Source organism: Conger conger, chromosome 2 (assembly GCF_963514075.1).
Source record: "Conger conger chromosome 2, fConCon1.1, whole genome shotgun sequence".
Classification (NCBI taxonomy): Eukaryota; Metazoa; Chordata; class Actinopteri; order Anguilliformes; family Congridae; genus Conger; species Conger conger.
The window spans coordinates 58,718,450-58,739,166 of NC_083761.1; the positions used below are offsets into that span (position 1 = coordinate 58,718,450).

Consider the following 20,717-nt stretch of genomic DNA (forward strand, 5'->3'; position numbering starts at 1 on the left):
TTCTAATGAAACCAGAGCCTGTGTTACTACAGGGCCAATTAAACGTTGGCTTAGTCGATGACTTCTCTCTGTGTGTTTGCTTCCTTTTCCTTCTCTTGAGGTTGTGATTACCTCATCTTTGTTCCACACACATATACATGTTCTCACGCTCTCTCGTCAATTGTTCAAATGTACTCTGCAACTGTGCCTGTCTCTCTCACTCCTCTGTACTATTAATATCCATGCTTTTATTCTTTTACCTCATTCCTATGCCTCCTGTGGCATCAAGCATCAAACCATCTGTATCTGAACCACAGGTTACTGTTGTGTCTGGGTGCTTTTTTAGCTTTTGGATGTTTACTGCCATTAATTTCTTTCACGGCTTTATTTGCTTCATGTTTAGTCCACATCAGGAGTCTACAAAGAGCACAGTATGAGCTGCATCTTCTGACATGCATAGCTATTAATAATGCACGTGGCAGACAGAAAAATAGTTTTATCAGCCCTTTTAACGAAAATTATGCTACTTATCTCATGCTTTCCTCCCCTAAATCCAGGGCGCTACTTTCGCGTGCTGTTCCTCAGCACCGTGCGTACGCGACACTCCCTTAAGCAGGAGGCTGTGGGCGGGGTCGCAGGTGCCTCCGGACCGCGACGCAGGGAGCCCGCCCAGGAAGAGGAGGAGTCTGTGGAGGACCGGGAGCTGGGCTTCCTGTCTTCACCCCGGACCCTGCGCTCCGTTCTGCTCTGCGCTCAGTCCCTTCTGGCCGTGGTGGGAGACCCCGTGGCTCTCTGCACCATGGGCAAGTGCAGGTAGGTCTCGGCGAGATTTTGTGCACACACCAGGCAGCCATGCTTGGGATGTTCCACCGCTCCAAATTCCCTCTGTGTCCGTGTTCCAGAAGGATCTGGGAGCGCTTCCTCTCCGTGTGTGATTCTGAGGGGAGTTTGCACGGCACCACCCTGCCCGCCCTGCTGGAGCAGGTGGACATGCTGGAGTCCAGGGGCGGTGCCGTTCTCAACCCCCTGGCCCCCGAGTTTGTCCCACGCGGGCCCTGCAGCCCGGCCCCATCCCCCAGGCTGCCCGCATCGCTGCCCCGCATCACGGTGCGTGGCCTCCTCTCCCGGACCTCTGCAGTCCCCAAGCAAGAGCATGAGAATGAGCGGTGTTCAGCTAACGTAGCATGTTGCAGCAGGGCTTCGCTAATCTTCAGAAATGAAACTTGCATGGCTTTCTTCAGCTTATCCGTGGGATGGGAATGCTAATATGAAAGTAGCATTAGAATGGAGTGCTGTTACGGTTGGTAAAATGCAGCAAGTCGGTTGGTCCTTCGGTTTTTGGTGGCAGGCAGGGGAGGGAGGTTTCGGTGAGAGAGAGGTGCCACTCCCTCGTTACTCTCCTCCTCCTCATGCCACCATTAGTACAGCCTCCTCAGCATTGGGATTTGCCCTATCTTTCACAGGCTTAGCAGTCTATTGCGCTTGAAGAAAGATAATAAGGATGAAAGGGAAATCGTTTTTTTCTGCTGCTCGCTCGTGATCTGATATGTTGGATGTTTGCGTGACTGGCTCATCGGAGAGAAGCTGCGAGGAGATGTTTCTGCGGCTTTGTATTCCCGGCTCGCTCTGTGTTTGCTGTTGCCCGAGTCCGCCGGGCTCAGAGGAATCCTGTGCACATACAGACTGACTGCTTCTGTCCCTCACAGTGCCTGAGTGCAGTGCCCATCCTCTGCTTCACAGGCTGGCGCTCAGAAAAACAGGCCTATAGATTGTGAGGAGGGGGGTGGGGGGGTGCTCCCTGCCTGCTGCAGCCAGCTGAAGTTCCCATCTTACCAGAGGAGCAGGGTGGGGCCCAGTATGCAGCTGGCGCTCGGTATACCAATCTCACCAGAGGAGCAGGGTAGGGCTCATCATGCAGCTGAATCTCCCTGTTTTCCCATCTTACCAGAGGAGGAGGGTCGGGCCCAGCATGCAGCTGAAGCTCCCAGAGGAGCAGGGTGGGGCCCAGCATGTAGCTGAAGCTCCCAGAGGAGCATAGTATGGCCCAGCATGCAGCTGAAGCTCCTCGTTTGCTCATCTTACCAGAGGAGCAGGGTAGGGCCCTGCAGCCGGCTGATTCTTGCTGGATGGCTCAGGTGCTCAGTCTCTGGGAAGCATATGTTTGTTTTCTGACCCACGAGGAAAGGCAGCATCCATCTGTTTGTATTCCAGAGGAATGACGTCAGTCCGAGGCCTGGGTGCCGGGGCTCCCGCGGACACAGTATCGGGTGTGACCACTTCAAATGAGCTGTGAGGGATGGCGGGGTTTGCCTGGGGTCATGTGGACTGGCGAGGCCAGAGGGTGGAGTGGGCACTGAAAGGAGCAGAGGCGGGTTGGGGGTTTTCTTAGCCTGAAGTTGCAAATGAACTCATTACCGATCTCCCATACTGGCTTACACTCACAGAGGAAGTCTACGAGTATAAATAATATCATTCCATTTGGACTCCCTGAGTTACCAGTGCCTTTCAAGCTCAGCCCTCCGTTCTTCACATCCAGGATTATCGGTGAACGGCATCGTTCCCTCTTGCCCCCGTTCCCTCTTGCCCCTGTTCCCTGAGTTTAGCTCAGACGAGGAAGAGGAAGGACTGGAAAAACAGGCCGAGGGTGTGAATGGTCTCTGATGGTGACTTAACCTATTCCCCATTCTCCTGCCTCAGAGATGCTGTATATGCCTCTCTTTGTGTCTCTCTTTGTTGCAGTAAGGGCTCAGAGGCCTTTTCACACCACGGCAGGGCAAGGCGTTCCCTTCAAAAGCTCTTCTCAAGATTGCTCTGCACTTTACCCCACTTAAGGATCAAGTGTTCTTTAGCTGGATTGCCCCCGAGGATTTGTTCCCTCTCGCTAGAATTGGACACCCTCTCCTTTGCTTGGAAACGTACTGCTGTTGGCTTGACACATTTCTTGTTGCATGATGGCTAATCGTTCCCAGAGCAAATAATTTGCAGAGCACTCCACATCGTTTTCTGTTTGCAGTGGTGGTGGTGTCACTAGACTCTGCCGTTCCATATGGCCGCACGGCCGTGGGCGGGAAACTCTGTTTCTGTTGCACTCTGTAGCTGTGCTATGAGCACAGGGTCTCTGAATGCGTGGACTTGCTCGCGAAAAGGACTGCGGTTGTGGCTGTAATCTGCCTGCGTTAAAGGGCTGCTGGGTAACTCTGTAGAAGTGCACACTGCGGCAATCCGCGGGCAAACAGCACTCAACTGGCTTTGCGTTGTTCAGGGATATGGAAGACAGTCGGGATAGTTTGCTGGCTGCTCAAACGACTCCTGCTCTGGTCGTCCGTGGGTTTCACATGCATGAATCGGTCTCTTCCAGCCTTGTTCTGTGCATGTAATGTTTAAGAAGTAGTTGTAAGACTGGTGTGTGTTTTAGAGGAGGCAGCAGGATCGTATAAAAGCCGGCTTATACATGGTTTGTGAATTTGACATCCCAAATTCAGGTGGGATTGGAGATGGCAAATGTGAAGGGTTGCACCTAACGCCGTGGCATTTCTGTGCCTGGTGACATCAGTAGTCCTAGCCATCCACCCCCTTGGTGGAAACATTCCCAAACACTGAATATAACCCTTGGAAACATCCCCCAAGCCATGACATTACGGCTAGAAACAGTCAAGAAAGTCGAGGAAGAGGACAACAATGCTGTAGTACAAAATGGAAACCATTGCTCTGGGTGTCTCTAATGTCCGCATCAGTTTTTGTGACGTCTGCGTTTGAGGCACTGGAGGCTTGATGTGCATGTGGACTTCAGTGATGCTGATTGGTTGTGGGGCCATTGCATTGCGTGCTTGGCTTTCATGGACCAGATCAGAGGATTGGACACTGAGAACGGCCTGACATTGAAGCAGCTCAATTCAATTCCCAATCAGTTAGAATATTGAGCAGCAATAGGACAAATAAAGAAGTGAATTAAGAATAAATAAATACAGCTGCTTATTTATTTGCTATCCCGTGGCTGTGTGGATAGTTCTGTACAAGTCCATTTTCAATCCTATGATATTGAATACTCATTTTATGCAGATGAAACCGCACTTGTATCTGGCAGTTGCTCCAATGAAATTAAAATGTTAAATATGATACGATAAGAAGTAATGCTTGCTTAAATGTAAAATTTCAAGGTAAACTGAATTATGGACTGTAATGTTTAATTAAATAAAAGTAAATGCTCCAGGCTCTCCTGTGTCTGGTTTAGGAAAATAAATCGAGTTTCACTGAGTTAGAGCAAAGGAGCAATTACTGCTGTAAATCATACATACTGTATGCTAAATGTTCTAACATGGCTGCCTTTATGACTGCCTTCGACGTGCTAGTGTAGAGAAGCCCGCCTTGACTCTCTGTCAGCCTGCTTATTGTATTTGGCCACTCTCTGGCTTGTCACAGGATGTTTGAGTGGTTACTGTTATGTGGCAGTTTTATTACGTTCAATCCTTTGATTTTACCACATTTTAATTGGAATTGAGTGAGTGCTGTTGACTTGCGCATGTGTTCTTGTGTGTGTATACAAGTGTGCATTTGTTTGTGTGTCTGCCTGTCCCTGTCTGTATGCTCTCTGTCACATGACGCACAGATTACCCTGAATATGTCACAAAAAGCTGTTATAAACTCCTTGTTTGACATGGGGAGGAATGTTTGTATTGTTTTGATCACCCACGCTTTCGTATTTCTTCCCAGGTGAAACGGTCGTCTTCTCAGCACTTTAAACAGCCATTGCAGAGGGAACGTTATGGTGAGGCAGAATCTAACAACGCAATATTGTAATAGTTTTCTGTATGTTACGTCAGTAATCATGTAGTCATCCACGTACTGTGTGGCAGAGGATGCAGTGCATTAGAGCTTTCCTGCTGTGAGTTTCTCTGGTTTTGACCAGCTCTCTCTGAGGTGCCACTGTGAATGGAGATAATGTAAGCTAACCAGCTTCCTCCAGGGCCTTTGATTGGGGTATTCATTTCGGCACAGTGCTGAAAGATGCATGCAATATGATTAAAATTTAAATCCTTATTGTGGGTTTTAAAAATTTAAATGGGAAACAACACAATGTTTCATTTTGTCGCCTTCTACCGTGGTTTACAGTGTTTTATCTGTATTATTTTTTGTGTGAAAGAATCAATGAAGTATCTTTTAAAACAATGTCTTATTGAGCCTTCATAATAAAATCGAGTTGGAAATATAAACAATTACTGTTATTTTTTCTTTTTTAAATGGCTCTTTATGAGGCTGTCTGAATGGGCCTGGCTCGCTCTCCCTCGCACTATTGAAGAGCACTGGAATCTCTGGCAGTAGATCACAGGATTTTATGAACGGGGGGAAAATGATTCTACGTTCATGGCTCAGACAAAAATGCAAAGCAAACCATGGCACTAAAACACACATCCCTCCCCTATTTCATGCTATATAAAGAACCTCCATTTGTGTCATGAAGTATAGCCAGCGCTGTAGCAGTAATGGCAGAGTAGTTCTGGAAGTGTGTAACTGGGGCACGGCCGTGTGTGGCTCAAGTCTGCGTTTGTGGTTCTCAGGGCACGTGGGGCCCTGTGTGCCTCAGGGGGCCCCTCCCTACCTCCTGGCCCTGTCTTCGGGGCGCCCCTGTGTATACGGGAGGAGCCCCGGGCCCCTGACACGCCTCAACCCCCTGGGCAGAACCGGCCTGGTGTGTGATCCGTACCGTCGGCGTCTGCTCATGCCCGTCCCCCTGCCTGTGAGTATCCCCACCCCCCGGGACACTAGAGACTAGAGACTGGAGCTGACCACTCCATTTTCACTCAAACTTTGTGTAAATGTTCTTTATATATTCAGTGAAGAAAATCCAAAATATTAGCCCCATTGGATTTGTCGTGCTAGAGATATTGGCTCTTTAAACAGAGCGGGTGGTATCCAAGAAGTCACTTGTGGGTGGAAATTGGAGTTTGTCGATTTTGGAGCATCATATCTTTGCCATTAAAGCAGGGGGAGACCAGAGAACATGTAGTCTGATGAGAATGAGAATATTCTGTCTAGTTTCAGGTTATGAACTCATAACAAAAAGTGTTTGATGTTCAACCAAGTAGATGGTAAGTCTGCCTGTCCGCAGTTCTCCGGTTATGCCAGCCGCGTTCCTGTGGACCCGCGAGTGGTGGCGTGCCAGGCGGCTGTGGCCTACAACCTGAACCTGCTGCAGACGCCCACCAGCCCGCCATCCACTGGCCTCTCCCTCCGCTCGCCCCTGCAGGCCTACAGGAGCCCCCCCGACTGCAGCCTGGATCCTGGGAGGACTGGTGAGGAGGACCTGGGGGATGGGGGTGGACGCCTGCTCTCTAGACGCCCTTGGGGTAGCATTTGGCCTAGTGGCTAAGGTGGGACCTGGAAGGTTGGTGGTTCAAGCCCCAGTGTAGCCACAATAAAATCTTTACAGCTGTTGAGCCCTTGAGTAAGGCCCTTAATCCCACATTGCTCCGGGGGGAATTGGCCCCAGTTTAGTCTAATCTACTGTAAATCGCTTTGGATTAAAGCATCAGCTAAATGTAATGGTATGTTATGTAGACACTTCACTAACAAGTCTGGTAGCACTCGGAACACCTTTAAAAAGAAAAGAAATGATGCGTTCAAGAAGTCTCCATCTTTCATTTATAAAATAATTTAGTAATTCCTTTCGCAGGTAGAGATTGTATCCTTCTTCGTGATTGTCTCTCTTTCTTTAATTTGAGGTTTGAGTATGAATATGGGGTCGGAATTTGTATTTAGGCCCACACACTTTTAATAGATCTTCTGTTCCAGCACAATGGTCACGCAAGATGCTTATGAGCTGATATTTAACTCGATGGCTAGGGAGGGTGCCATTAATCCTCAGTGTTGTCATACTCCTACTGTATATGCCAGTCACTCCCATTGCCCGTAATGAGCAGTGCCATTTTCTGTGGACCTCGCTGAAATGTCAGGTCATCAGGGCCATTATTCAGATTACAGACATCCTCTGTGACCAGCTCACACGTCCTACTTCCTCTTTCAGTTTCATTAAAAGGCTGTGTAAGTCACTTGAGTAGCTGTGTTTGTCTAAGGCTGTGTGTGTCATTGTGCTCTTCAGGTAGATGAGCTGTGTTTGTCTAAGGCCGTGTTTGTGATTGTGCTCTTCAGGTAGATGAGCTGTGTTTGTCTAAGGCTGTGTGTGTGATTGTGCTCTTCAGGTAGATGAGCTGTGTTTGTCTAAGGCTGTGTGTGTGATTGTGCTCTTCAGGTAGATGAGCTGTGTTTGTCTAAGGCTGTGTGTCTGATTGTGCTCTTCAGGTAGAGGTGACATGAGTGCTGGTTTGGGGGCCCTGCGTCTGTGGGCAGAGGCTGAGGGAGGGGAACAGGTAGGATTCTGCACCCATACTCCCACATGGGCCTGCTTTGTATCCGCTCGGCGCTGTGTCGGGTGGCTGAGTCGCTTTCTCTTCAATGGGCAGGGCTTGGTCTCCTAAAATCAGAATACAGCGCACATCCAGCTCTTTGAAGATGGCAGTCAATCATATCCTATGAGTGACCAAAAACTTAGGACACAGTCCGCCCATTGTACATTGCTGGATAGCAGGGTTCTAACACAACATTAGCACTGTTTAACCTTTGCCACAAAATGACTGGCATATTAGCCTGACCTTCTGATGCAGAGCATCAGCTACAGTATATGGTGTGTAACCCAGATTTTTTTTGTCTTCAACTTGACATTACAAGCTACTGTGCAGATAATATGACTCCAAGTGCTTCTACTGTGATTCTGCAGTCCAGTTTCACGCTGACATGCTAATTGTTCTGTACATGTATGTCATTAAAATGTGTTTGTTTGTGATGTGTATGGTCTGTCTGTGCAGTGACCCTGTGCTCTCGTGTTCACCTGTCAGGCTGCAGGAGCGTTTGACCTCTGCCGCAGCCGGTCCCCAGGGCCTCACCTGGAGCAGTGCTCCACCCCAACGCTTCCCCGTTCCCGGCCTTACTCCAGCCCCTCTCCCCCCCTGTTCGGCCGTGATGGCTCCCCCTCATCCTACAGGATGTCCCCTGAGCTGGGCAACTCCTCCGGCCTTTTCAAGAGGGGCCCCTGCTACCCCTCAATGCAGAATGGAAGCTATGGTACTGAACGTAATTGGGAATTCTGCTTTTGGAGTTGACCTCTATCGGACCCGGGTCAAGTACGTAATTGTTCTGGATTGTGCTTGGTTGATCTTGCCTGGCGTAATTGAGTCAACCAAGAGGACAAGAAGTTAGGGTTTGCACTTTTTGAGAGCATTTCATAGATTCCGATGCATGAGAACAATAATTACTGCAGCTACTTGAAGTTACACTGTAGTGTAACTGTACAATGCAGACAAATTGCAATAAAAATAATCTTCAGTAATACTGAAATGAAAAAATGTGTGTCCAAAATATCGCATAATTACATTAGTCATTTGGCAGATGCTCCTATCCTGAGCGACGTACAATAAAGTGCATAACCAGGGGCAACAAGTGCGCTGAAAACCCTAGAGGAAAGTACGGTTCCAAGTGCAAGAGTGATAACATACAGTAGATTAAAACCCGAACCCTTGTAGAATAATCAAATAAACAGACCAAATAGCAATACCACCATTTTGGCAACTATAGAACTGCTGTAATACCACAATAATTCAGCTGTAATACTGCCATAATTACAATCATTACAACTGCTGTTGAATTGCAGTTATTTTTTGTAGGGGCAAGCTTAAGAAAAGAAGAAGTATTTTAATCCAAAACAATTACATATTTGGCCCAGATCTGCCTCTATTACAGTTGCTTGTCATTACACAACAAAGCACCTCTTGTCATTTTGTCTTTACAAAAGTTACAAAGCGCAGCAATTCTACGTTTGTATTTGGCCGGCTGGGCTCAGACCTGTTCCCTCTCGTTGAAGGGAGCGTGAAATGTGGAGACTCCCCGTGGGCTGAGCCAAACAGCCTGCCACTCGCCCCTCTCCTGCACAACACACCGACATCGCCGTTTCCGCCAGGGGACACCCCCCTTCTGTCACCCACAACCAGAGCGAGCAGCTCCCTCGGGTATGGGACGGAGGACAGCTGGGGCTCCGTGGGAAGGTAGGGCCCGCACCCCGGGGGGGGGGCTTTGTGTCCCAACATCGCGCTGAACGCATAGCATAAACATAACTGTTGATTTTGTCTTCGGAGAGCCTACATTATCTTCATTGGGCGTAAATGGGAATATCTCTGTTTATGCGCCCCTAACCCAAGTTACCTCTGGAGATAAAATAAATAAAAATCAAAGCCGACTTACAAATGCTGAACAATATTAATGAGTCGGTGGAGTTCAAAGGAAGTTATGGCGACACGAGCGTGTATTGTGGTGTGCCCTGTGTACCACAACACTTTTGTTTTTAAATCAGGGGCGCAGTACAGGGACTCTGTGATGTAAATAAAACGATAACCGTGGGGAATTCTGTTTGAAACGCTGTGCTGTGCAGCGATGTTACGCCCCTCAGCCATCACTGCAGTTTTTGTCAGCTCCTTCACGTGATCCAAGAGAGGCTTGAGATAGTGAAGGATGCTCTCCCAGAATCCCCTCTGGTACCGCAAATCCCCTTTGCAAAGGCCGCCCATGTGGCATTGCCGTCTTGGGGGCATCTCAAATCCCCGCTGACTTAAGTAGTGCAGGTGTGCGTTACATAATAAGCTTGCGTTAAAGGGCCGGATTACCAGCTGTGATTTTTTTTTTTCTTCTCTCATTTCACTCAAACTGTATTCAGAATAGCTGTGAAATAAAAAGGCAAATGAATCTCGTTGAAAATGACGCGCAGATGTTTACAGAGACAAACCCCAAACTTTCCCTGCTGTGCGCCACACACAAACTCGCCATTCATGCACGGTAATTACAACAAACGCTGTCATTATATGTTTGGAGAAGCGCTCTTTCGGCAAGAGGATGCACTTGTGCTTGATCAGAGAGGAAGCAAATCATCTGCATTGTGTATTTTACCCCTCCCACCCTTTTTTCCTGCACAGACCCATTTTTTAAATCTTTAATTCAATGGAAGGTATAATGGTTATCCTCACCAACTTAGCATAAAAATGGCATTGTCAGTAAAGCTTAAAAGCATTGTATAAAACAAAGATATCACTAACTAATAAAGTACACAAATGGCTGCACTATGTAATGCTTAAGTCTTTGATCATTACAGCTTAAACTTTATATAGATACAATGGTATTGAATAAAATGTGCCTTTTACTGTTTGGCAAATGTTATTACTGGCATGTAATGTTCATGGTAATCACCTCTTTATTGGCACCTTGGATGTATAAGTGTCACGTTCCTATAGTTTTTAGTACATCTAATTAGGAAGATAGGCCTGTCCTAGTAAATTAGATTATGCCATGCAAAATTATACATTAATCTACTTAAATCTGTATGAAAGCCCTTTCATAATATGGTGAAATTTATACAGGCCTTGATGCCTTTTTATGAAATAAAAACGAATGCAAACTGCACAAATGTTAGACTCTTAGAGGAAGGATTGAGGTCTGAATTCTGAGGATAGTGCCAGGATTATTGATCTCATGCAGAAGCTGCAGGGGGTGTTTTCCCTGTCATCCTCTGAAGGTATTTGTGTAGTGGTAACAGAATATTTTGGATGTATGACTGCAAGACACACCAAACACCATGAGGAGGAAGAAGAGAGCCTAAGCAAGTCCAGTATCTCGGTCTACATAGAGCACGCTAGTCATCTGGCAGTCAGATCGCCCTGCGATGAAGCAGAAGAGGGGAGTACACAGCCACATGGGCTGCTGGCTTTGAGAGAGGAGTGCCCTGTAGAAATGAATCTGGGCAATGGGAGCTGGCAGATGGGGCCGAGTTCAGGCCCCTGGTGAACACCTGAGGACTGTCTCCTGCTGTCCCCGGTTCAACCCCAGAGGGTCTTCTCTCATCTCCTGACAGTTGTTACTCTTAAACCTTACCCCCAGGAAGCTTCCACAGCTTCAACCACTTCCAAAAAAATGTTGCAACCGAAATATTAATTCCATTAAATTAACAACATCATTTTGAATCCCATTTTTTCCCCACATATAGGCAATTCTCTAAAACCAAAATGTTGATGTTATTCAGCAGGGTCACAGTACATTTACTCTAAAACACACGTTATTATGAGGATGCATTTACGTGCGGTGTATATGGAGTGAAACCCTGGCTGTTTGCGTGTGTGGCGAGGCCCAGTAAGTGGCGATGCTAATTGCGCGGGGAGCCGTGTCTGTGTGTGATGAGGGATGACTGGCAGGCAGGCAGCCTGGCTGGGGCACTGTGGCCTGTGCTCTCTCATTGCGGTCTAATGAGGAGCAGCTGAGCTCCATTAGCCCGACAGTGTGGCACTAGACTCAGGTGCCACCTTCATCTGCCACGGCGCACAGATTGCCTGCGTTCACGAGGGAGGGGCTGTAATGGCGGGGGCATGACTGTTCTTTGTTCCTTTGCTTGTTCATGTGTTGTTTTGGATTTACAAACCAGTTTGAAACCAGTGCTCTAATACACAACAAGCGCACATACAGTAGAAACCAGAGGGTTTTAAAAGACCCTAAAGCAAACTAACAAAAACACTATCAATTTCCAATAAATGTTTATGGGGAAAAGGCTTCTCTTGAATGAGTGTATTCGACTCGATATTCTGTCAAATGGTCCAGAATAAAGGTGTCTTCCAAACAATTATTGACTTTTTGGGTTGTGGTACAGTATATAAAATATGATTAGTAGTAGTAAAAGCTTAACAGCATGGCACATTGAGGAAATGGTGCAAGGTGAACTGTTTGAGAGGGGGATTGAGTTTCTTAATGCACAGTGATGTTCTACTACAATCCAGAATCTCATTCAGTACAGGGAATTTCTGCTTCTATCCCTCAGTTTTGTTGAAGAAAAGCCCAAAGCCTTGCCTCAGCTCTGCAGTGCTCTTCTCTCATCTCAAACTCATATCCTTTACCTCTCCACCCCTTCCAACCTCCTCTGTCCCCACTGCAGCTTGTCTTCAGCTCCGGCTTTCCAGCATTCCCCCCTGGACCAGAGCTCCCGGAGTGGGACTGAGCTCTCCTGCAGCCCCCAGCCCGGCCATGCTGAATGCGCGGTAAGGTGGGGCCTCCTCAGAGGCAGGGGGAGGGGGGGCGGTGCTGTGCTCCCGCTAGCTGTACCCAACACAGGACAGCGCTGACCACAGGGGACTTCCGTGAGGGTACCTGGGGCCACGCGACGCACCGAGCGCAGGTGTTACCCTACTTACCTACCTGTGCGTTCAGCTCTGATTTGTCTCTGTCTGGAACAGGGGTGTCAAAATGCTTTTCTGGATAGTCGCCGAGTCTGCCGGTTTTTGGTGTGTTTCAGCACAAGTGATTAATTTAATTATGTGTTCTTGCTCTCAAGACCTTAATTGGTTGCTGATTGAAAAGAAACCACAAATTCCTATCGACACTGCGGCCCTCCAGGACCGGAGTTTGATGCCCCTGGTCTGGAGAGTCTGCTTCTAAGTGCTGGAGGTAGCCAGGACCACCATGTTGTGTTGAGTTCTGGAAATGCGCTTCAGTACTGTGGCGCAAACACTCCGGGTGTCTCTGTACATCCCCTACAGGGCTGTGGCTCCTGAGAATGATACTTTTTTGACTACCTTCAGACACGCAGGCTTTGGGACGCACTTGGCCCTGCTGCATGTTAAAAGGCTTTATTGTTGTAACCTTGCGCAGGTGCGGAGTCGGAGAGTGGCGCGGCCGTAAAAGTGATGTATATAGGGAGCCGTGTCCGGTTCTCCCGGCCGCCGCAGGGACAGAGCCACTCCGCCGTTCACGTTTAATTGCCGTCTCCAGCCAATCCGTCTGGTGGCCCGATGCCGGTGCTCCCCGGGCTGGGAGCAGGCCGTATATTACAGAGGGGGAAGGCAGCTCCATCATTTTTATCTTTTAAAGGGACCATTAAGAAGAAGAATAATTTACCGTGATTAAATGTTTAGCCTCGTAGATCAGCCTTCACAGTTTAAATTAATTGGTGTTAACTAAGCATTTTAAGTTACTGCTGTGAATTAGGGATGTTGGTTCCCATGCCCAGCTGGAGATTCAGAAGACAGAGTGCCCGACTTCATTAGCTGAGCTGAGTAGAAGATTTAGACAGCTGTTAAGCCCCTTTCTACTTGGAGCCTCTGAGGACAGCGTCACTTGGCTCTGCCCTCCCCTCTCCGACTTTCTCCTCGTTCCCTCGCTCAATCGACATGTTCTGTGCGCTTCTCCCTCCCTCAGCTCTTCCCTGTTCCGCTCTCGCATTCTTCCTCCTTCCTTCTCCGATCCACTCACTGTTTCTGTCTCGCTGGCTGGTGTTCCTTTTACTGGTTACAGTAAAGGCCAATTTATGCTTCAGCGACAAAGTGACAACTTTACATTTATAGTTCCGAGAGAGTCCGCTTTGTTACTATAGCAACCGGCTTCTCCTCATACCCCTCCATTTTCCTAGCTAGCTATGTAAACAAAATGTCTTCATTCATAAAAACACGTAGGCTAGTAAAGGAGTATCTTTGCCATGGCAACCTTTTGTATTAATTCCAGTCAACCTGTGGCTGTGCAACACTTCTATTGGGCGTCTGCGACTTTACAAAAATCTGCAGGTGCAGTACACCAGTAGCCGATGCTCAAAAGTGTCAGCTTGATGGCAAAACCTTTTGCATTTTTGGGATCACATTTTCACATTTTTCAAACAGGGTTCACAATTATTGGAATCCCTGGTTTAATACTTGGTGTAAACACCCCTGGAAAAAAAGATGACAGCCATGAATCCTTTCCTATAATTTGTGATAAGGTTAGAGAACACATTTGGAGGGATTTTTGACCATTCCTGCATGCAGAACGGGTCCAGCAGGAAAATCTGCTTATGACCAAGTATTAGCTTCCTAGCAAAGACGACCATATTTTCAGCCAAAATTTCCTGGTGAATTAATTATGCCATTGATCTTAAATGGTGCCGCTGGAAAACTGTGATCCTTGGGTTCTTTATGGCATCTTCCTCACCAAACATGCACTTGTGTCCTCTTCCTGGCAAGTTTGCAATCATTCCATATGTTGACAGCTTATTTATTTTTCTTAACCCATTACCAGACTTCTGACGGTCAATTACCATCTGTCTATCATCTGGTTTTTCCCCATGCTGATGGATGACAGAGATTTTGCTTGCTTGTTACCTAATTTTTACACTTAGGAAGTGATGGAATGATACAATATAGTTATTTTGGACTGAGATTAACAGAATTAATTAATTGTATTGCCAATTTCACTTTGTTTGATCTTTTTAATGCCATAATTGTTATTGGTGTCAATCATTTTGATGTCTACTGTATGGTTTTAAGAAAAAAAGAAATTACTAAAAAAACATTAAAATACGAGAGTAAATGTATTGAAATAAAATAATACAGTTTTCCCATACCTTTGAACATAACATATGGTGAAAGTATTCAGACCCCTTTACTTTTTGTGTTGCCATTTTTGCCCATCAATCTACACTCATTAACCCATTATGAAAAAGTGAAGAATATTTATTAAACCTCAAAAATAGAAATCTCTCATTTACATACTGTAAGTATTCAGACCCTTTGCCCGTGGCACTCCAAATTGTGGTCAGGTGCATCCTGTTTACTTTAATTATCCTTTATGTGTCTAGAACTTGATTGGAGTCCACCTGTGGCAAATTGAATTGATTGGACTGTGTAGAAAGGCACACACCTGTGTATATAAGGTTCCACAATTCACACTAAATGTCAGGACAAAAACCAAGCCATAAAGTCCAAGGAACTCTCTGTAGACCTATATAATGCGAAATAATTGTGGCAAGGCATACATCAGGGAAAGGTGTAAAACCATTTCTAAAGTTTTGACTGTTCCCAGGAGCACAGTGGCCTCAAGACAGAATCGACTCTTGAATTTGGAATTTGCCAAACAGCATTTAAAGGACACTGAGAGAGGAAGATGAATCTCTGGTCCAAAATTAAACTCCTAGCACTATGTCTGGTGAACACTAAGCACTGCTCATCATCTTCACCCTCACAGGATCCAGGTAAAATAACAAACTAAAATAATAATGGCAAAGTAAACCAAAACCTGAAGTAGCTTTTCAGCTTTGTTTGCCGCTTGGTCAGCAGGAACAGCTCGCTCCCCTATGGCGATGGTTCCCCGGTCTGAGGGCATACTGTGGAAAGAAGCACACCATATAAACCCCTGGACTGATTCAAAATGTAGTCCAGGTGTGCGCTGACTTAACCAGTCGGCTCCATCCTCGGATTGCCCTGCTTCCTTCATAAACCGAGCCAACGTGCCACACATCACTGTGGTGAATCATGGTGGTAGCAGCATCATGCATTGGGGGTACTTCTCATCGGCAGAGAGAGAGAGAATCGTCGGAATTAAGGGAAGGATGAATGCAGAGAGAGGTCCTTGGGAAAACCTGCTCTAGAGCGCACATGACCTCACACATGGGGTGACAGTTCTCCTTTCAGGTACGACTATGACCCAAAGCATACAGCCAAGACATCACTAGAGTGGCTTTCAGGACAAGTCTCTGACTGTCCTTGAGTGGCCCAGCAAAGCCCAGACTTAAACCCCATAGAACATCTGTGGAGAGACATTAAGATGGCAGTTCACAGACGCTTCCCTTCCAATCTGACAGAGCTCTAGAGGATCTGCCAGGAAGAATGGGATAAACTGCCCAAATCCAGGTGTGCAAAGCTTGTAGAGACTTACCCAAGGAGACTTGAAGTAATTGCTGTTAAAGGGGCTTCTACAAAGTACTTAAGGGTCTGAATACTTATATAAATGAAAGATTTCAGTTTTAGATTTTTAATAAATTAGCCAAAATTTATAAAAACATGTTTTCCCTTTGTCATTTTATTGAGTGAACATTGATGGGCAGCAATGGCAATTTTATCATTTTGAAATTAAATCTTTCTGAAGCCACTGTATTTATTATTACCTGTGTTCTTTGTTATACGAAGCCTTTTTTCTTCACTTTTATTAGTGTCAATAATTCTGGAGCCCCCTCTAAATAGTTCCAGAGGGTGCTGGTCTTCCCAGTGTTATTTGTTTTACACATGCGTGTAGCATACATGCACTGGCTCCACTCATGGGTGTTCCATCGCTGATGTTGCTGTTGGGACGCATTTCTGCCTTCAGGGCTGTGCAAAACCATCGTCCGTTAGGCGCTTTATTTTCTGACTGCAGTGCGGCTGCCAATCAGGAGACTTAATTTCCCCTGTCAACATTAAATGGATTTTGTCCGTATATTTTGTGAAGCAGGAATTGTCCTATTCATCTGCGTTATTAATGGCTGCCATGAACCTTGTGTGTTATTTTTATACGATCCCTGTAAGAGCGCTGTTAGTGCGTGCGCTACACTGCTCCCCGTCCGTACTTTAAGCTGCTCTCCAGCCAGTGGATCAGCCATTATCTGTTTACACCAATTGACTCCGCCGTTTCGTCAAGCCCTTATCTCCCTTCAAAGCAGTCCGAGCCAAGCGCGTATGAAATTATTTTGGTGGTTATGAATAGCCGCTCAGAATCTTTTGACTCGAACCAGAGGAAGCCTTTTTTAACAAATTCATGTTCAGCTGTTTCCTGCATGGCTGTCCACGAGTTAAATAAAGAAATGAAGGAAAAGCGTAAATGGAAACGGCAGAGGACGCCAGGGGAAGTGGGGCTTGATGGGAAGACTGGATGCAGCACTGCCTCAGGGGTGGGGGGGTTGCCCAAGCTGTGCCTGAATGTGTGCTGTGGCATTCATATGGTTCAGTTTTCCCCTTTCTTTCTGGAACAAAATGGTCTTCATATTAATTTTTGAAAAAATGATTAGGCAAATTGCATTCTGACCAGCGGATGACATGAAAGCTTGTTTATTTGGAACAGGTACATACATTTACAATACTCCCACTTGGAACACAAAAAATATCTAAAACAAAACCAGGCAAAAATGGCTCATGATGGGTTCTTTTCCTACAATTGCAGTGGTGCAGCTCCTCCGCTGTTTACCCCTTTCTGTTTACCCCTGTCCAGGAAAGAACCTGGGGAGGATTTGTGATCCGCCATCTCTTCTTCTCCTTAAAATGTATCTGAGCACAGTGAGAGATAAGGCTTTTTTTATTCCTGAGGTAGGAGTGTAATTTAAAATCGTCGACATAGCAGCTCAGATTAAAATCTCAGCGAAGGCCCGCATTGTTTCTGGCGGGCGATAACGGTGTACTAATTTGTTGTGATGAAGTGCTGAAGATAGCGGGACCATGTGTCTGCTCCTTAATGACGGGACTACTTGAGGGAACAAGATGTTGTGCTATTTAAAACGCTTTAGTGCATGCAAGCGCGCTTCACATATCAGCCCGTCGTTATGAAGCATTTGGAGCAGAATGCGCTGAAATGCGGAATGGAAAACGAATAATGCCGCCGCTGTTAGATTGCCCCCGTTCACCTCTGTCAAGATACCGAAGCGCTTTATCGTCAGTTTGTCTTCGCTAAGCTCCCTTTCTGCAGCCGGGCAGCAGAATTATAGCCCCATCTTTCTCCTGTCTCTCTGCTGCAGGAAGGTGAGCGGATGGGCGGGCGGAGGCTGTACCAGCGTAGCTCCTCCGCTCTCTGTACCCCAGGGGCGTCTCCCCTGTCCCAGCCTGACGGAGACCCCGGCCCCCCCTGCAGCCCCTCCGTGTGGGCCCAGGAGAGAGAGAACACACGCCACCTGGAGAAGGCTTTTCCCACATCTGGACCCGGTGAGCCGGGGAAGAGAGAGGTCACTGGTGGAGGCATGTTGGGCTACACCGGGTTCTGCCCAATCCCGTTCCTGGAGATATACCGTCCTGTGGGTTTTAACTCTGACCCTAACAAGGCACACCTCATTCAAGAGCTGGAGATCTCAGTAAGATCCAAATTAGCGGCTACTTGGGTGCGCCAAATTAGGGTTGAAATGAAAACCTAGAGGATGGCACAGTATCCTGGAACAGGATTGGGCAGCCCTGGGCTACAGAATTTACTAATTCTAAAAATGACTCCAGGCTCCAAATGACCGGAGGAGTTCTCCTCTTAAGTGTTCATGTGTTTTTTTAATTTTGTGAAATCCACATTTAATTGATCTTTGTTTAAATAGCTTTTCCTGGAAATGGTGCCCCTATACCCCTGTGCTTCCCTTTCCATGTAGTAGGATTCACCCCCTTTGAAGAGGTGGGGGGTGGCTGTATCTCCTGGGCTCCTCTTGCCTCAGTGGCAGCCCGTACCCAGGCAATCTGCAGGCTGCGCGCGTGTGCAGATAACGCGCTGGATGAGTCATCAAAGCCTGTGCAAAAAGACACACATTCAAACATCTCTGCATTCCTCCTTCTGGGCTCAGAAATGAGCCTTTTCTGCATTCTCTCATTTTAATCTCCTTCCTTTCTGACGAGGAACGCGGCGGTCTGAAAATTGTATTAGATTTTTTCATATTAATGAAATAACAATGTTAATTAAATGCTTTGCAGTCTGCCTGGTTGTCGGGGGGATTAGAGGGGGAGAGTGTAGGAGGTGGGGGCACCGGTGGGGGGTGGGGGTGGCAGAGAAGGATGACCTTTATGTGGTTGCTGTGTGATTTCTGCTTGGTGGGAGAGCGGGCGTATCTGCCCTGAAGGAATGGCAGTGTTTTAATTGGTAATCGCCGTGCGATCACTGACCCGACCGTCCTGTGCTCTGGGTGTGACTCAACCCCCCCCCCCCTCCAGATTTCTAAATTTTCCTCCAATACAAGTCGCCTTTCTGCATGTTTATCTCCCACTGAAGACCCACGGAACTTAACGGTCATCAACTTAATGACGCTGGATTTATGTGTAACCAAAGCCGAACGGCCACCCCCGCACACGACAAAAAACGAAAACAAACATCGAAAATCCCAGCACCTGCGTCAGACATCGGGAGACCGGGCGTCTTGCCTCCCTGTCTCTCCCTGCAGTTGTTACGTCTGTATCTGTGTGACAGAGACGAACAGACAGACTCCAGCGCTCCTCTCCTCCGCCCCCGCTCTTTGCTCTGATGTCCTCATGTATTCATCAGGCTCAGCCTCTGGGCCTGTCACCCCCCCCCCCCCCCCCTCCCCGCATCCAGCGCCCGCGCTATCCCCGCCCCCAGATGCACAGCAATCAGCGCTGACATCTCCCAAATCCGACCACGCTTCATTATCGAAGGGAAAAAAGCAATACCTGTAACTCATACATTAGAGACTGAACACATATTGATTTTATAGCACAAGCCGCTGGTAAGCCGTGTTCTCTCTGGCATACTAAATTTCCAGCCTTTCCGGGAGCCTGATGAACCACCCAGATTGCTCTCGCTCATTCCTCTTGTCAGAGTCCATTACGCACAGCGAATTAGATCGTCTTTCTCACCCAACTCCACCCCTCCCCAACCTCTATTTGTTGTTGGGGTGTGCTGTCGGTTAGAGCCCTCCATTGGTTACAATGACACCGTTTATGAGTGGTTTGGGAACTGGGCGTGAATGTCACGGACCCTCTTAGCTGCCAGCCTTCTCTCGAAGTTGATAATAATGTTTCTCAATAAGATATCGCAGGGTCTTCTGTACTGTGGCTAGCTGGCTTTGCTGTTGTTTCCAATTAAGTGGTCGAGTTGAAACCGACACTGTGTATTAGTGGGTATGTAGTCGTAGCCCTTGAAGGAAAATTATAGGTTGAGCTTTAAGCTACTGTTTGTGGAAACCATACTGCAGTGGAATTCAATTCAATAAATGCTTGGTAATAAATGGGGAGTAGTAGTAATGTTCTCTCTGTGTGTGTATCTGTGTTTATCTCTATCTCTCTCCCTCTCTCTCTTTGTCGTCTCTCTCTCTCTCTCTCTCTCTCTCTCTGTCATCTGTCTGTCTCCCTCTCTCTCCCTTTCCTCCCCCTCTCTCTCCCTCCAGCTGAGTCCAGTGAGGTGCAGAGTGGCTGGGCGTGTTCCAGCCAGGTGCAGTCCAGAGCCCCCCTGGCCCTGCTGCAGGAGTTGGGCTGCAGAGGGGAGCAGGACAGCGCATTCTACTCCTACTTCCCCTGACTGCTCTCCGCTCTGGGCTCCCACAGTGCCTGCCTTTCTGTCCTCCTTTTCTTTTATGCCATTTCTTTTTCCATGATACGCACATTTGATTCGTTTTATTACTGATGAATGCACTTTTTTGTTTCAAAATGTGTTATAATGTTTTATGTTAGGGGGGGTGGGCGGGATTATTTTGATAGTTTTTCAATGTCTCTGACAAAGGGAGGGTTCTTTTCTGAAATGTGGGTGGGTAGATTTATGGAGTCGAAAGGGTTGATTTTTGTTCAGTTTTTTAAATGAAAAAGCTTGTTGTTTTGAAGAAGACGGCCATCTCAGTGTAGTGGAATAAATGTGAGCCTAATGTTAAACATTAAGAAATATGTCAGTATCATCTGAATGTGCCCCACATCATACCATGTTATACAGATATAAATACTTTAACTCCATCATGGCACTTTGAATGATATCTTATGGTCAATTCATAAATCATGAATTCTTCTTTTCCTGAATTGTACCAATACATATGAAATGCAAATGGGGAATTTAAGAATGTGCATATTTAATACTTTATTTAAAGGTTATTTGTGTTGTGATACATTTAATTAGTATATCAGCATATTTAAAATATATAAAAATAATTGTGCATTTAAGTTTGAGTGTTGACTGATGAAATGGATGTGTAATATTTTGTTGCA

General features: G+C 46.8%; 1 protein-coding gene across 1 annotated transcript in view; it reads left to right on the plus strand.

Annotated features, from left to right (window-relative positions):
• Window positions 1–20,170, plus strand: part of LOC133122412 (probable helicase with zinc finger domain) — a 37,435-nt gene extending 17,265 nt beyond the window's left edge. The window contains exons 21-31 of the mRNA XM_061232373.1: window positions 537–792; window positions 882–1,086; window positions 4,690–4,744; window positions 5,535–5,713; window positions 6,086–6,269; window positions 7,276–7,343; window positions 7,869–8,094; window positions 8,891–9,071; window positions 11,993–12,095; window positions 17,561–17,744; window positions 19,913–20,170. Of these exons, the coding sequence (XP_061088357.1) occupies window positions 537–792; window positions 882–1,086; window positions 4,690–4,744; window positions 5,535–5,713; window positions 6,086–6,269; window positions 7,276–7,343; window positions 7,869–8,094; window positions 8,891–9,071; window positions 11,993–12,095; window positions 17,561–17,744; window positions 19,913–20,043 (1,772 nt within the window). The 3' untranslated portion in view covers window positions 20,044–20,170. The remainder of the gene's footprint in view (window positions 1–536; window positions 793–881; window positions 1,087–4,689; window positions 4,745–5,534; window positions 5,714–6,085; window positions 6,270–7,275; window positions 7,344–7,868; window positions 8,095–8,890; window positions 9,072–11,992; window positions 12,096–17,560; window positions 17,745–19,912) is intronic.
• The last annotated feature ends 547 nt before the right edge of the window (window positions 20,171–20,717 follow it).